The 17,847-nt window shown below is 45.0% G+C and overlaps 2 protein-coding genes across 2 annotated transcripts; both read right to left on the bottom strand.

Moving 5' to 3' along the window:
• Positions 1 to 11,061: 11,061 nt before the first annotated feature.
• LOC105185005 (UPF0691 protein C9orf116) lies at positions 11,062 to 15,350 on the bottom strand. The gene is made up of 2 exons (XM_011144188.2): positions 15,146 to 15,350; positions 11,062 to 11,517 (listed from the first exon to the last, which is right to left on the bottom strand). Exons 1-2 carry the CDS (start codon positions 15,279 to 15,281, stop codon positions 11,306 to 11,308), a joined length of 348 nt encoding a protein of 115 aa, XP_011142490.1. The 5' UTR covers positions 15,282 to 15,350; the 3' UTR covers positions 11,062 to 11,305.
• Positions 11,516 to 13,196, bottom strand: LOC105185004 (insulin-like growth factor-binding protein complex acid labile subunit). Its single transcript, XM_011144187.3, has one exon. It carries the CDS (start codon positions 13,150 to 13,152, stop codon positions 12,139 to 12,141), a length of 1,014 nt encoding a protein of 337 aa, XP_011142489.1. The 5' UTR covers positions 13,153 to 13,196; the 3' UTR covers positions 11,516 to 12,138.
• Positions 15,351 to 17,847: the final 2,497 nt, after the last annotated feature.

The following is a 17,847-nucleotide window of genomic DNA, read 5'->3' as shown; positions in this document are numbered from 1 at the left end:
TGTGTGCGTGTGTGCGTGTGCGCGCGCGCGTACGTTGGAGGGTAAGGTAGGTTCTATGTAATCCGTGTGTATTGGCGAGTAAAGCAACAGTTGTTAGGCAGGCTCAGTCGGAAATGGCGGATATTTACTTGGTATCAGCTTGATGTCCATTCAGTAATCGCCGAACGTGCGATACCCGCTGAATTACTTGCGAACAGAACCGCGAAATACCGTCATGCGCGCACCTTCACCACAAGAGCAGCGTACAGTCGCGTATCCGTAGGCCCCTGGCATCTCCTCAACCGGTTTTACTTGGAGCACCCACTTTTAGGCTTAACGTTTTGGATCGTCGTGTGTCATATCGTCATTTAAGGGAAAATGCATTGCGAGATGGAAATTAAGGCAGGCAAATAGGCGTCTTTTGGCGATCTCGCAGTGTTTGTAAAAATACTCATACGCCTACGTCATTCGAGTCGATCGAAGACGACGAAAAAAAGAGGAGATTCGGGCATTATTCTTGAACATTTGGCTAACCGACACTGCAAACGGTCGTTTGGTTTTCATCGAGGACTACAGGTCGGAAGTACGAGTGTGTAGTTGTCTGTACTTTTAAGCGCACAAGTAGTATTTAAGGGTAATCACTCGGGGATGGGTGAGGTTTTCTCGGCGTCGCGACGGGGACATCCGCGCCCGTGACTTTTGACACGGCGCGTCGTCGCAACCGTGAGCCGTTGCTTAGAACCCAAACGGAGGAGACGTAAACCGAAAAATTCAACCGTCGAAATACCGGCTTGTGTTGACAAGTTCTGACGGTAAATTGCTTGTAGATTGCTGAGATAAGTTCCAGCCTTAATTAGCCGCAACTGGCTCTTTCATGCTTTTCAAAAGCTTTCTTCTAGATAAGAGTTAGCTGCAGCTGGCAAGTGTTAGAATTGATTTCAGTAATTTACAAGTGATTTACTACCAGAATTTACGCAAGTAAAGATGACAATTCGGTTTTTTGGTTTGTATCTTTTGTATCTCTGGCTTCGATGCACTGTGTGTCGTCCCGGTGAGGGGGTCGTGCGTTTGATCGATCCTAATTGACCGATTGATTCGTCGTAGCAACACACTCTGGGAAGAATCTTTATCTTTCTTTCTCTCGCTTTCACGAGGACATCACGCGCGTCGATTTCCGCGTGTCGATGGAAAATCGATGAAAACGTCGCGCATCCCTCGTGAGTTGATGGGAAATTTGGTAAAACAGCCGAGTTTTCGTAGTATTAAGAAGCCACGCGAATTTTCGTCCTAGCGACGGATCTTGGCGCGAGGAACCGAGGGAGAAGATCGATCGATTGAGAACAATTTGAACGAGAACGCGCGTCGATAATGCGGCATACGGACGTGCAAACGCGAAATAGAATGATTCCGACTCACAGATCTGCAAATATATACATATACGCATATGTGCGAACTGATTGAATGTACTATTTGAACGTAGCGAGATCTACGTGAAGCGCAGCACGAAGGCAGGCAATTCTCACGGAACGATTTGGATTTAATTTAATAATAGGACTAACGAAGATATACGCGTCAGGATATATCGTCGACCGTGGTCTCAGCTCTGAAAGGAGGAAGGTTGGATGAAAATGAAGGAGTTGACGTTGCAACGCCTCGATGAATCTCATTTGAATTTCACACTTCGCTTAAGGCGAGTAATCGTTAAATGTGATAAACGAGGGTTTAATATTTCCAGAAATATCAATTAATATGTAATCAGTTGATAGAGGTATTAAAACGGCGAATTGTAAACCTAAGCTAACTGACGCGGAGAACAAAGTGCAAATTCATTTGAAAGTATAATCTCTTGTTTAGAGTTCTCGGTGTAACCACACAGTTTTACATTATGCGGTTTCGTCGTATATACGTATATATATCCCTCTCTCTTTCTCTCTCTCTCTCTCTCTCTCTCTCTCTCTCTCTCTCTCTCTCTCTCTCTCTCTCTCTCTCTCCCTCTCCCTCTCTCTCTTTCGCGGTTCTCCAACTGCACAAGTAAATAAGTAATTGACAGTTTGATTTTCATGTGCCTTGACGCTGAAGTGTCCTTCGTATTCACGTTGATCGCGATATCACGAGACGAGATCGAGGAAGGAGGAAGGAGGAGCGCAGCGAATGGAAGAGAAGTGATTTTTCGCGAAGTGCACAATTTACGACGACGTTGATCAATCTCACCGCGACAAATGGGACGAGGTGGACGTGCGCTCGCACGCCCACCTCGAGCAGACGTCGCGGACGGGCGCGCACTTCACCGCGTGTGTGCGATCTATTATTTGTACTTTTTTATAAACCTCGATCTCTCATTGCATCTGTATATTCGCCGAGACACCTGTTGTTTCCTCATTGACATCTCTCCACCGCGACGCGGAGAAACGTGCGCACCGTCCAAAGCTTACATCCGTTTGCTGTAACATCCACGCACCTTCGCGACCGGAGAATACGTTACACGAATAAGCGCTTGTATATATATATATGTATGTGTACACACACACGATGATTTCCGCGGCGACGACCGCGATCTCCCGAGGATTTTCGATTTTTGCAATACGCCACGGTAGTAGATTGTCTTCCAATCCGCGTTGCGGACAGCCGTTATTTCCGACGTCGCTATTCGCGCGAGTGAAGCGAACGTGTCATTAGCCCCCGCGTAATACGCGGCACCCTTCGAACACAATTTCGATATAATTCTATTATTCCGTGAGGTTATTGCGCTCCCGAGAACGTCTGAGAGTAGCTCTCGTCCAAGCGGCTTCTCGATCCCAAACCGCGAGCCATTCGGAAGCAAGAGGCGGCGCAGAGCCAGCGCTTGTCGTCGCGACAAGCCTCATTTACGCGCGTCACAGCGTTAACAAATGAGCACGCCTAATCACACACATACACTGTACGGCTAATCGGGCGCTTAATCGGGCACGCTATTCGCGCACAATGAGCATTGGGCGTCGGACGTCTCTAAGCGCTGCTCGCACATGGCAAAGACTCTTGCGAGGTACACCTTGACACCTTAATTGACGCATTGAGGGTTAATCAGTGAGAGAGATCCTTTCACCTCACCGTCCTTCTCGTTCTGGGGAGAAATTATTTTGAGTTCGACGTGAGAGAGTGATCCACGGTGATCACGGTGACTGAAAGACGGGCGCGAAGACTTGGAAAGTGGTCGGGACGGTTGACGCACGGGGAACAGATCCGCCCGATTCCGTTTTCAGAGCTGACGCCACGGCACGGAGGAGAGCAATCAAACAAACATAATCACGTCACGTGCGCGGAGGTCAATCGATCAGCACTAGATGCGTAGACGCGGTTACAGGTGAAGAATATCTCAGGGGTGCGAGTCTAAAGCACTAGATAAAAAAAAAATAGAACAAAACTAGATGCGACAGAGGGTTGGGCCACGCGTCGCAGCCTAGTCAACACGGCGACGTCGACGTCAGTCGGTAGAATGGATAGAATTAGGATTCGCTTGCTCGAGCAGATCCTTGTGACCGTAGCGATCCTCGGAGCGATCCGAAGATCCGTAGGAGAGAAAAATGCTGCGTGCGCGCGCGCGCGATTGTTCGCATCGCGATCGCCCCCGCGACTCAATTTTCACGCGCGTGTAATTAACGCGTTTCGATCTTTTCTTTTCGGTAAGTCGTAACGACCCCAGTCGTTATTTTCGGCTCCACCGAACACTTTGCTTGCAAGTGTTGAAAAAATTGTCTCCCGCGATTTGCTGACTGGTTGTATCGAAACGTATCAAGCATCGATTATTATCTTGTAAGTCTTGACGCGAGGGACAACTTGTCCGGTAGATCGGCGGTAGATCTTTTGTTCCGTTTTGTTACTTTCGCAAAAGTAAAAGTAATAAGTGAAGACGATGCGGCGCTCGATGTCTCGTTCCAAAGTCGCGGAATGAAGTCCTCAAGTTTGATTCGCGATCGAACGATCGCGCGCGGGCGTGAGCTGAATGGAAGAGACAACCTCGGGTATTTCTTGGTTGCTTGGATCATAACTTATCGAAGCGTTTGTCCAACGACACGTTCAGTTACGGTGATGTGGCCGTGTGATGTCGTGAGCAGCAAGCAGTATTTTTCATTTCGTACCGCAGGCACCGATTGCACCATAGCTCGAGTAATAATGCACCAGCAATATCTGTAGATTAGCACGGTGACCATATCGCGTCTTCAATTCCCTAGGATACTTCGTGTTGCTGTGTATACACGACTGCATGATCCAAATGGGTTATCACATTACCGTTTTCCCTTGCCGTACGTGCGAAGAGTCGGGCTCAGCGATCTCGCATAACGCATAACATGCGTGCACGCGTATACGGCGCACCACGTGTAACGTCGCGTTAATGAGAATTCACCGTAATTTCAGTTTTAACGATCTCCCCCGGCCCATTCCAGCCCTCGGCCGTGGCTATCTCGATAGTATCGCTTATCGTATCGCAAGCTCTCTGATAAAAGAAGAAGAAGAAGAAATCTCTCCCTTCGCTCGACCCGCCAGGGGGGGGGGGGAGGGTATGGTAGGATGAAGGAAAAGCAGAAGAGAAAAACGCGCTTACGGAGAGTTCTGATTGAGGCGACGTTCGGAGACTGTCCCGAAGACTTATCGATGCGTAACATTCCTAGTTGTAAATTAATGATCTCCATGATATCGATCGTAGCGCATATACCGAGATGTAGTTTGCGAACGACTGGCAGCGTCGAGTCGCGCTCCCTCCCGACGTAACGCTGGCGCGAGGGAACGCGTGCTTACCGACAAACCATAAAGTCTCTCTGAGGTCTCGACGGTCCTCCTATTATCGCGAGAGGATCGTGCAATAAGTTATGACATTCGCGCGTGTCTCACGCCTCTAGATTACATGACATCCTCATGCAGAGTGTCTGACAATTCGAGGCAGCTGTATATAAACGAAAGCAGCATGCAGGTAGAACGGATCGCACTGCACAAGGTAATTGTGTGCATCATGTTGCAAATTTCGCAACAGTCGTTGAGAAATCAATTAAGCAAAATGAGCGCGAAGGAAGAGTTCGGGACGGACGAGAAGCGTTAGGAAAGTGAACGTTTGAACGTCCGAAGAAAGATGGCTTCTAGCTCGTAAAAAGGACGTCTTATTTCTCAGAACACAGAGCCGTGCGTCGAGAAAAAAGCGAAGTGTGATCTTGCTTGCAAGCTTTCATCTTTCTTCAGCTGATGTCGTTCATATTGTTTAATTAATTTCTTCTTAATTGCGCGGAACAAAATTTGCAAAATGGTGGCGTGATTTCTCTGTTCAGTTGAATCCGTCCTGTCTGCGCACAAGCTTTATTTTTTAATTGTCGAGCACTTTGTATGTGTGTGCACGCATATACTAATATACATGATATACATATATTTATCCTTCACTGTGCTTTTTGAGCATTCGTCACTGTACATCGAGGTGAAATCTCTTACGTACATATCATCTTGGCGGTACGACCGCTGAGCTACGGTGCTTCTTTTCCTTTCCCTCCGTTCGTTTCGATCGGCAGCAGCGGCGTGAGGAGCGTTCGCAGGATTCTCTCTCTCTCTCTCTTTCTCTCTCGATGTTATCCTTTCCCCTCCCCTTCTTCCTTCCGTCGAATATAATATGTAGAATAGGTAACTATATATGTAGATAAACCTATACGTGTCATTGTACATTGCGACATGCACAGTGTCTTAAGGTTAACGTAGGAGAACAATCCCGCGGATCGTAGAGATATTAGTCCGCGCGATATCAGTCGAGGCCGGTCGCAGTGAATAAATCGTGAGATCGCTTAATTAACGCTCCTAGGAAGAAAGATCGCGATGGAGCCAACGATGCTCTCGCATGAGAGAGCCGCTGCCGCGGAACGAACGATTAAACGATCGGACTGTTTCGACATGCCGCGAAAACGCGGGAGAGAAAGAGAGAAGACGAGGGAACACGTTGGTTGCGTCGCTGTTTCGCACTCGGTTCGAGAAAACTCCGTTTTTCTTTCCACGAACGCGCTCTCGGACAGACGTTGATAATCGCGATTGTGATATCGGTTGAATGAAACACCAAACACCTCTCATTAACTTTGTAAGCGTGATTTACAACGAAGACGCGAGACAAGAGAAGAAAGAGCGCGTTCACGCGGGGTCGCTTTAGTTTCGCGTTCGAGAGCTGGCCAATAGGATAGAGTACGCATCATCGATTTAGCCCCGATTACACGACGGCTCGCCTCTCGATAATACTCAATATGTATCTCTGTGTAACGAACTTAATGTTAAAACTAACTCGAGCTACAAAGTAATAGCAGTAGGCGCGGCAAATATTATACGTCGCGGCCTAGTACCGTGCGTTACCTCCTTGATTTCAATGCGTGCTAGCCACATGTATGATCCTATGATACACTATAATACTCATATACACGACACACACACACACACACACACACACACACACACACACACACACACACACACACACACACACACGAACACACAGATACACATGTTACACGCGCATACGTGCATCTAAACGATTAAATCGTATGTCATAACGTTAAATAAGTAATATTACTGTACGTATAGCATGGTGTCAATGTTATTTAATCGGTTATCATTAACGTCAGCCTATAGTGCCGAAAAAAGGAGAATACCGAGGATAATTAGCGCGTTAAGATTTCATGAGGACACAGGTCTAAATCTTAAGTAGATTCGTTAGGGATAACTCTTAAGAGTTAACGTAAACGGTGTCAAGTTACGCAAGTAATTTGATCGTATAATTGGCTATATAAGTATCTTTTATATAAGCATTAATTATATATATATATATATATATATATATATATATATACATGTATATGTATGTATGATTATCTGTTATATGACGATTCTATACAAGTATCGAGTATATAAGTATTGATTATATGTATGGATTACGTATAAGTATCGGTTATATGTATCGGTCATATACGAGCATCGGTTATATACGATATGTATGTAACTGGAAGAGATTAGTAGATTAGAGGACGAGCGTCGGCGGGTAGGCGGCCGTGATCGTCGCGTTTTCTCAAGCGGAATGATCCGTCTCTTACCGAACACGAGCGCATTCGTTGGTCGTGTTCTCGTGGCAAGAGAAAGAGAGAAAAGGAGGAAGAGGAGGGAAGCGGGAGAAAAGGAGATGGAGAAAAAGAGAAAATCGAGACGCGACGCTTTGATGCCCACGAGCGGACCACCCACGAGGCAGAAAGGGTTGAATCGAGGTCTAGCGATCGATTCGTCGGCCGTCACGTGCTTGGAAACCACCGCGACTCTCTCGGCTTGACATTCACGCGATGGTCGACGTTTCGGCGAGCCTTAGTAAGGTGAATGTCCCAATTAGTGACCAAGTAATCCAATTGTGAAAATGAATTAAGAAATTTTAATATACACGTTAAGCCAAGTGTACAAACTTGATTTTATTGGAAAGTTTGGACTTTTATGATTTTAATCGTGTTAAATTTTTTTCACTCTTACGAGAAATTCCTAATTTATTTATAATACTTTTTCAAGAGTGACTGAAGTACCATTTAGTGATACGACACTGTCTAGTTTCGAAGAAAGTTGAAGATCTGAGAAGAAATAGATGTCTGATATTAATTATCAACATCGCCACCAGTAATCCGCTTGTGATCATGACGTTCCAGCGCCTACCAAAGTTTTTAATTTTATTTGAGACTCATTATATTCAATGTGTATAAAATTTAGAGCAAGGATGCAAATATGGACCCGTATTGTTTATTAAGAAAAAGGATTCAATTATCACGAATTAAGATATTCACTTTATCGAGGATAAATACTAGCTCTGATGATTCCTAACAATACCACTGCGTGTCGAGAATGCGTGCGATTCGACCGTCGCGAAAGAAGAGAAACAGAAACAAGAAAGAAATATGATAGAATTGCAGTGGACGATGACAGCATGATTCGTTACGGTTTCCGTAGTAGAGATGAAGGATAAAAAGTACTGCAAGATTTTGATTCGGTTCGGGAACGGTCCGGCCATATAAATGATGGCTTCTTTGAAATCCATCTACCTTGATTACAAAAACTCGATATGATCGACGAAGAGTGCGCTTTTCCAGATATATATTCCATCATTACGCACTTTGCTGCATCTTGCATACTTCTCGACACGATATCGGCCCGGGTTAGACATGACAAAAGCGAGAGTCAGTCGTGCAATTAGGCTAAAATGAAAAGTAAATATCTTTACGCAGTATTATTAAAGTCAAAAGGCCGCAGAAAATTTTTCGCGTGAAAAAAAGATCGTAAGATTTATTGGGGGTTGTCTCACTGAGATGTGAGAGGAAAAATGAAGGAAATTTTGCCGATAACTACGCGGTGGATCGTCTTCGGAAACGCGAATCGGTGAAGAGCGCGTCACCGGAGAACACGCGAGAACAGCACGACGCGACGCCCGCCCGCCTCCGCGCGTCTCCTTTTAACGATAAACTTTTAACGGTACTTCAGCTCATAAGCGTACTCATAATGATCATTGAGAGGACAACGAATCAACAGAACGAGTCCTGACAAGCGGTGGGGAGCGACCGAAAGAAAAGGAAAAGGAAAAAGAGGAAGGAGACAAGGGACGACTATATAGAGCGAACGTCCGAGTAGTGCGTAGCGCGCATGCGCGCGTAGACATTAGCGCGCGTCCAGTTATCACACTTACGAATACAGTTCTTCGAATTTGTACAAGCGTAGAGTGGAGTAAAAGTGCGAGTGAACGGAGGATTAAATCACACACATAAAATGCGAGTTCTATCTGTCATCGTTAATTACTAAGGACTAATCATAGTTTGGAGAGGAGATGTATTGGTTATACGTATCGGATATATACGTATTGTTTACATGTATGCAATTACACAGGTATCGGAGTATATAAGCATTGGTTATATGTATCAATTATACACAAGTGTCGGCTATATAAGTATTCGGATACTTAAGGATCGGTTACATGTATCGGTTACATAATGTAAGACTATAAATTCATAGCCTTTAGCGGGTTACGCGAGGAAGTGTAGTACAATATTAACGAGAACACGTGTATAAATATATATGAGAAGAGATAAATAATATATATATATATATATATATATATAGATATATATAAAAATATATATAAAGAAAAAATATATATATAAATACGTATATAAAACGAAAATACGCAAATATGTAAGTATTCTGATCACACGCAGCGTTAATAGTTGAGTGTACGTCGGAATGTTCGTTGCGATCGTGCCGAGTCGAAGAACAGACGACGGCCTAGGAAGTTTCGCTTTTAAACATCTGGAAGATCCGGTAGGAACCCGGAGGAACAATAGCAGAAGGGTGTAGTTTCCGCGAGTTTCGATGAAAGAGCCCGATCGACCTTCAAGAGCCGCTTCCGTCTCGGCGAACAGAACAGCGATCGGCAGCGAGCATCATGGCGTATATTCATGATCATGATTCACGAAGGGAATCTTTTTCGCAGTAGTCGACAGCAAGAGATGTAGAGGTAGATGGATAGTTCACTCACGGGGCGAGATAATAAGACCGAAGCGTGCTGTTTTCTGCCTGAGGTGTGCTAGACGTGTACAAGCGGCGCGTATGAGCGACAGCCGAGACATCCGACTTCCGAATAATAAATATCGCTCATCGAACAGTCGGATGTGAGATCGCGAGACTTTACTTTCGAATTTGAGGGCATTGGATCTGCTGCGTTACTTTGCGGAGTTCCGCGCTCGCTGTGTCTGCGCCTTTTCGCGAGAATATTGCATCGAGCCTTTGTCCGTGTCGCAATCATTGACGAGAAATTGCTAGAGATCAATGTTGCGTCGAGGGAAAATGTTGCGTCGAGGGAAAATGTTGCGATTGAGATACTTCTCAATTGTACATCGCGGACATCCTGTAAAACGGGATAATCCCGTCACGACGAAGTTTTTTAATTCTCCATTTTTTATGCGTAGAATCTCTTCGGAAACAACGAGTTAACGATAAATAAGTGCAAACGCGAAGATCATCGCAATCTGTTTCGCTTTTTGTATCGTTCAGTTGTTTGCCAGTCGTTGTCGATCGATACGGTAATGTTTGCCCGAATCGCTACATTTCGACGTGGCTTGTAATCTATAATCGAAACGAAAAAAAAGGAAATAATAAAAAATAGAAGATAGATAGAGCGGCTTAACACGCACGCGTCGTACGAGTCTACTAAACTAACAAGCGCAGAAAAGAGTAAAAAAGCAAAGACAAAAAGCAAATATATTAGCCATTACTCACCACCCCTCATTACTGTTGCCATAATAGATTATAAAACATTTCCAATGTTTCCTAGTCATTATGGTTGTTACGATAAATCCTACTCATAAATGTGTTAAAACAATAGATTGCGACTATAAATGTCCACTGTGTTACGCATACACATAAAAAACAAATATATATATATATATATATATTATATATATAATATACGTTATACGTTGCGCCATATTGGAGTTACCATTACGACTGTATTACCACATTAATGTGAAATATAAGCAATTTACCGCAAGTGTCGAGATGTTTTATCCGCGAGACGTGAATAAATATCGATGTGTAATCGTCACGACACTATGCACGCGCAGTGGTTCGTTTTATCCTTTATCCAGGATTACGATTAGGCGACCGCGACACGTGTAGTATATGCGAGTTGCATCGATAAGAGGCAAAACAAAATAACAGAACGATATTAACCGTCAATACTAATAACTATTATACCATTGCGATGGTTATATCGTGGCATTGACGACGTACATTAGATAGGAGGCGTCGTGTACTCCGAGGACGCCCCGACGTAGAACCTGTTATTGAAATACATAACAATGCATTATTATGTTTAAAGCGATACGTAAACTGAACTGTAATAATAAAAGAAAACGTATTAGCAAAAGATCACACGCTCGTCGGTCGTTTCTCTCGCTGACCTGCGAGACTTCCTCCCTCCGCTCAGCGGCACTTTCTAACGTACGAGACAGATTGAGAAAGTTCGGACGTTGAGTCAATCGTGAGAAAATAAGAGACGACGCATCACGGCCTTTTCCGTCTTTATTCAAATCTTTATTCAAATCTTATCAGTCTCTGAGAGACTGCGTTACAGAGCAGGCAAATTAACGAGACCTCAACAGAAGCTCGAGAAGCAGCGCACGCTTTACGACGACGGGAATACATGGGGATCGATCGATATGCCGGAATCGATCGCTCGTTACGATAATTTGTTATCATCGTCATCCTCTTCTTTGAAGCGCGGAACGTCAGCGGGTTACAAAGCGACACGGAACAATTAGAACAAGGACTTGTCGAGTTCCGTGTTGAGGGAACAATTTCTGGACATCCCCGCGCGGCCGTACTCGCTGCTGAAAGAAGTGCTTCGCGGATAAAAAGTTGTGGGCACTGTATGAATTGTCGGCGCGTACCAGCCGTAATCCGTAGAGGTTTTCCAGTAGCAGGGATGAGGAGGAGGGCCGCTTTCCTGACCGTAACCCTTAAACAAGCCTGCGGAAAGCACGAAGGATCAATAAAGTGATTATCGCACGCCGGGACGGCGCGGCCGTCCTGCGATATCCGTTCTCGTAGTTTTTGCAGGAAACGAGATCAAACGAAGCCAAATCCTACTTTGCAAAACGCGAACGGTGGTGAAATGAAGCGAACGATGGTAAAACGCGATCGTTACGATTGCGTTTTCACACATTTGGCTTTTCCGCTGAATTTCCGCACATCTTTCAAGCTCAACTAGTCACTACTTTTGCCTCATGGCAGCCAATTAGAGTACGTGGAGCTGAAGTGAGTATATTAATTTTTGCAAGGTGCACGTTGCATCGCGCCCACGCAATTTTCTCCTCCGAAAAGCGCCACAGGCTCGCCCACATATCTTGGAAAACATACATACGTATCTACGATAAATTCGTAACGAGTGTCCGAGGATCAGTTACTTTACGCTCGCAACGTTAAATCATCATCCCAATCGTCATGGAATTATATCTGACGATAATTTTTTCCCGCGAACATGTACGTCATTTCCTGAAATTTCTCTCTTTCTTTCGCTTTCCCTCACGTAGATTGTGCATATAAAAGCGCCTCGTTTGCAAGTTCTATCCCCTTGATTCCTCTACGAGTCTACGAATCGACTTCCGCACAGTCGTACGGCAACTGATACGCCGCACTGCTGCATTGATATCGGCCGTGGAGCCTGCCGAGATCCTCCACCAACGAGCCTCGTATCTTGAACCCGGGATCCACCGTCACGTTCCTCATCCTCGCGAAAGCCGCCATGTCCACGTGACGGAGCTCGTTGTTGTTGAGAAACAGGAACAGCAGATTGTCCAGGCCGAGGAAGACATCGGGCTCGAGCACAGTTAGCTGATTGCCGTTGAGCCAAAGCGAGTTTAGGGACTTCATATGCCGAAAGATACCGGCGGGGATCGCTTTGAGCCGGTTCCTGCCCAGGTCGAGCTCGTTTATCTCGCCGAGGCCGCGGAACACGTCCGGGTGTAGCGACGAGATCCTGTTGCGCGACAGATAGAGAAGGTCTATATGCGGCAAGCCATTGAACACGCCGATCGGTATCTCCGCGATGTCATTGGAGTCCAGGACCAAGGTCTCCAGCTGTCTAAGCCCCTTGAACACATTCCTCCTGAGCACGAGCCGGTTGTTGGTGATGTAGAGCTCGTGCAGCTCCGTGAGGCCCTTCCACACGCCCGGGCGCAGGACCGAGATGTTGTTGTGGTCCAGCAGCAGAGTCTCCAGGTTGGCCAGTCTCGCGAACGCAGCCTCCTCGACGTCGGAGATCGTGTTGTTCCGCAGGTCCAAGTACGTGAGCTGATCGAGCGCGGCGAAGTAGTGCCGGCCGAGGAACGGCAGCCGATTGTCGCGGACGTAGAGCGCGGACGAGTTGGTGACCTCGGCGAATGCGTTCCTCGCGATGTCAACGATCCCGAGGTTCTCCAGATGCAGCTCGATGTCCTCGATTGTCTGGACGGCGTTGACGTCCTCGAAGGCGACGCCGTGAAGCGCGCCGCCGTTCGCCAGGCAGACGTAAAGGTGATTGTAAACCTGACAGTCGACGTCCTCCGTACTAACGTCCGCGACGTCGGCCGATAAGAGGAGATAAATGAGCAGCAGGAAGCACATGGCGCGGCGTTGAATGCGGCTCACGGAGGCTGGATGTGTACTGACCTCGAGCGCGCGACGGGGGTTTCTTGGCCGAGTACTCGCCGGCGTGGCCGGCAGTTTACGAGAGATATCATTATACGAATATATCAGAGCGGTGAGTCGTTGTGCGAGACGTAACTCCTCTCTTCTCCTTATCTTGGTCTTGATAATTAATTTATAAGCTAACGCGGCTTGCGCGCTCGCGCGCGCGCGCGCGTGTGTGTGTGTGTGTGTGTGTGTGTGTGCGCGTGCCTGCGAGCGCGGGTAAGCCGTTATCTTCCAATAATTCTGTTTTGTAACGTATCAGTTGACTATGCGGAAACTATTTGCAGTTAAATAACCTCCAGCTACGGCGATAACCGAGCGGAATTCAATTAAATGGCTTCGTGGAATTAAAGAAGATTAACGTTCGTTGCGCGCACGCGCGCGCGAGCAAGCATTTATCGCTTCGCTCGCGCGACGCACGCGCGACGCGCAGCGTTTCACCTTTTCCAGCTGCTTTCTAAGTAATATTTTCTGTCCGATCATCGGCGCTGATATGCCGATGAAGATAATAGCACAGAAGGTAATTGTGTAAAAATAATATTTTTAAATATCATCATATCTCGGGGAGCGCTGTGCTTCAAATGTCCGTCACTGATGCGTATTAATAATCCCCGCGCAGAAATCGCACGTCTTGTACACTCCCCGCGACAAACAACCGATATTGCGCCCGCATACCGGAAAGCGACGATGAATTGTCGATGACGAATAACAAAACCGTATCGCGCAGCCTCGCGCACTTTACAGCGCACGACGATAAAAGATCCAGGCGCCGTTCGGCCCACACATGTTAACTCTCTGTGTACGCTCCCGCGCGCGCGACAGAGACGAGTTACTTACGAGGGATCTCCATTGGGACATGCGTAAAAATGCTCGCGAGACAGATAAGATTTGACGGGTGCAGTGATCGGCTGCGCCAGCTTATTAATAGCTGAACGTTATCGCGCCGGCCACTCGCGACTTCTGGACCAGAATCCAAAGCGAAACGGCGTATTCTCGTGCGAGAAAAGCTGTCGTACCTGCAGTAGCTGATGTACTCGTTGACGCATTGAAAGGATTATCCCCTATGCCATTTCTATTTACGCATCAATGGTGCTTGTCGTGTATACGTGAGCTTGTGTGTGTGTGTGTGTGTGTGTGTGTGTATGTGTGTGTGTGTGTGTGTGTATATGTGTGTGTCCTCGCATTAATACCACGTAACATATTTTAAAGTAATCTTATCCGTAATATTTATGCGACTCTTTTATCATTTTATCCTCTTATACTTTCCAGTGACATGAGAAGCTTAAAAAAATATACGAATGCGATACGTATAAACAGAGGGCGTGGGAAAAATGTTAGATTTTTACGCGACGGTGCAGTTTGACAAAAAAATGAGAGAGAGAGAGAGAGAGAGAGAGAAAGAGAGAGGAAAAATATCCAGCAGCAGCAGCGTCGTATTACGCAGTTACATCCGCAATATTGAGTTTGAAAGCAGTAGCATGTAGGTTGTTTCGAATTGCGCCCTGCGTCGCGAGAGAAACAAGATCCGCTCGTTTCCACGCGTATACGGTCGAGCGTTTTCCAATTATCTCGTGGAGCACGCTTTGCGAGAATCTAATGCGAAATGATGAGTGCGAAAGTTCTGATGGAGAAGTTTTCCGATAAACAAATGTGCATGTACGCGACCTGTATATATATATATATATATATATATATAAAGTATATATATATATATATAAAGTAATTTTATTAAAAACGATTCTCCCTATTCTCTCTATTATCTTCGGTATATTATGCATATACATTCGCATGCTTGTATATGCTGCCATAAAACTGAATCAATCTCGACTTTTGTGGGAAATCCCTTCCCATCAAAACTTGTGCACTCACCCAATAAAATCCCTTCGAAAATGTTATAACGCAGTGTTACTCCGCGAAGAATACTTACTCGGGTAGATGAACCTCGACGGGAGATTATAGGTACGATAAACATCGTCGGTGCGTGGACCGAGCGCGGATAATTTCTCGTCTCGATAATCCCGAGGTTTTTCGTCACTGCGGTAACACGGCGCGTCGTCAACCATTTTACTCGCTATCTCTTCGACTTGGCGCGATGCGGTATTTAAAATTTTGCCAAGTAATCGTCGATAATTACCGGTCTGCCGTAAGTACGCGTTTAAATATACTAGCAGAAGTCAGCCATGGCTGATATCGGTTGCTACGGAAACGAAAGCGACTTGTACGTGATCGATCAAACAAAAATACAAGTATGTCCCGCATTGTTACGGCTCGATGTCAAATGAATCATTTAAATATAACTCCTCGGACGCGACACCATTTCATATTCTTGTCAAAAGTCGATTGAACGAAAATACAATTACGTCCCGCGTTGTATGGTCGCGGCCTGATATAGATATTCCGTAATAAACAATTTACATATTAATGTACATAAGTAATGTACATAATAATATGTCACAGACAATACACACACATACACATACACACACATTGTTTTATGCTTTCGATAAAACGACCATAAAAATTAGATATACTTTTATCGTTGATATGTTGGTATTTTTATCGTTGATATAACGCGATCGCGAATGATGACGAAAATTGTTTTCCGGCTGGAAATTAAAATAAAAGTTTTCTCATGGGGCGAACGTTTCCTCACATGCGGCAAAGCCTCAAGTATGAGAAGGTAAATTTATGCGTGTCTGGTGTAGATACGGGTCCCCTTCTAACAGTTTTCAGATTAGGGTCAATAGACTTACTGAGCGAGCGACTATAACACGAGCTGGTCACTATTTTGCATTCGTGCAGAGTTTGCACTATATGCTGCGCCAGTTGTATTATCACGCGCAGCGATAATAGAAATGGTCTTCCCGACCACCTGGAGGACAGCCATTGTGAGATACGGTGGACTGTCGTTAAGCAAGACCGGGAGTGATAGCGTGTGAATGATTTAGCCTCTTCTTTAGAACATATTCTTCACTTGTCGGCTGAAAACTCGCTGTAAAACACGTACTGTACTCTACGTTTGTTCTTTGAAAAAATTTGTGTCGGTTAATTGAAACGCCAGTAATTTTCATTATGATTCATGTTCAGGTGTTGCCTGAAATTAATTTCAATGCTAATCAATGTGACACTTGGAATTTTTTATTGCGCACGAAGCAAGGATTAAACGCGATAGAAAATTCCATCGCTCGTCGAAGCAATGAGTAAATAATCCTATCGACGATCGTGCTAGAACTTTTACTTGCCCTCACTTGATCATCATTTAAAATTAAAGAAAACGCGGAAAGTTGTATTTTTTAAGTAGGTATTTTATACATCTCGTGCAATATATATCCAGTTGGAAAGGCGTAATTACATGTTTTTTATACGCAAGTAAAAATATGCTAACAATATTTAATGCTCTGTTCCTTTTTCCAGTTCCACCTCCATTAACCAAGCCTGACGACGACACGCGTGTAAGTATAGACTTAATGAAACGATTATCATGCCTGGCACTTCCAGTTGCGGTCTAGCTACCAGGAGGGAATTACCACTTCGTGATAAGAAGTCGTATACGACGTATAGGTTAAAAATTGGAAGGATATTACAAATAATCGCATTTATACAAGCAGGATCGCAGTTGTATTGCAGTGCTCATTTGTGTCGCTTTCAAATAAAAACAGACGTTGAAAATCGAGTTCGCTGACGACAAGAAACGCAAAATACTATACGTATTTCGTGAAGTGGCGTCTCGTTCTTGGATACTGAAGAATAAACAAGTAAATTGTACGAACAATGAACGAACAGTAGCGGAGAGTGCGACGTTATAATGTTAACCACTGTATAGATAATATACGTACGACAATAGAATACAAAATTATGTCATCTCTTGTTATCTTATCGCGTAAGAGTTAATATATTTGTATCGACGATTTGCAAACGGTCAATGCATAATTACAATACGAATGATTGCATATTTCTCGCTCTACTTCGGCAATTTGTGACACACGCTTGAATATTTACGATAGTTCCTTATTTGCAAATTAATTTTCGGAAACGATATACCGGTTCAGCTCACGACAGACTGGCGTAAAATATACACATAAAATATACACAATAATGATTGATATTACACAATGGTGACTTGGTGGCGTTACGAAGACGGTTATCATTTATCAAACGTTCTCGTATCGTGCAAGGTTAGCTCAAGGTTAGCTGCTACCAGTGTATTCAGTTGCAACTGAATACACATAATAACGCACATAATACAACGCAACGCAATGGGTCTAATTGCTCTTCCTACTGCTATATTCAGGAAACTACACGTGTCAAATGTATAACATTCCGAACTTCATGTGAATCATCGGACGGCGCAAATGTGCTCCGCAATAACTGTCACGCACAAGAACAGACGATAGAACCGAATGGTAACGTCGTCTCGTCATCTCGAGTCACGAGTCATGGAGGATCTCATGGGACACGGGAAGATCACAGGCTAACGCGCGAAATATAAAGAACGTGACGTCGAAAGGCACGAGTAGTCGGTAAATAGAAATTTGGTCGGCTACCAAAACGAGATAACCTGCTGTTGCAAATGCAAATAAATATAGGGCCATATCGCCGATCAATGGCATACGCCGGACGTGCCGCTGC

The sequence above is a fragment of the Harpegnathos saltator genome, unplaced genomic scaffold, assembly GCF_003227715.2.
Source record: "Harpegnathos saltator strain DR-91 unplaced genomic scaffold, Hsal_v8.6 scaffold467, whole genome shotgun sequence".
Taxonomy (NCBI): Eukaryota; Metazoa; Arthropoda; class Insecta; order Hymenoptera; family Formicidae; genus Harpegnathos; species Harpegnathos saltator.
The sequence above is the reverse complement of the archived record's forward strand: the minus strand, read 5'-3'. Positions and strand labels throughout refer to the sequence as shown.

Excerpts from the sequence above, each read along its gene's own strand:
- LOC105185005 (XM_011144188.2), bottom strand. The coding sequence starts at position 15,281 with ATGGTTGACGACGCGCCGTGTTACCGCAGTGACGAAAAACCTCGGGAT. Across the intron at positions 11,518-15,145 it reads GTCGAGGTTCATCTACCCGA|GCTTGTTTAAGGGTTACGGT; the intron begins GTAAGTATTCTT and ends TGCTTTCCGCAG.
- LOC105185004 (XM_011144187.3), bottom strand. The coding sequence starts at position 13,152 with ATGTGCTTCCTGCTGCTCATTTATCTCCTCTTATCGGCCGACGTCGCG.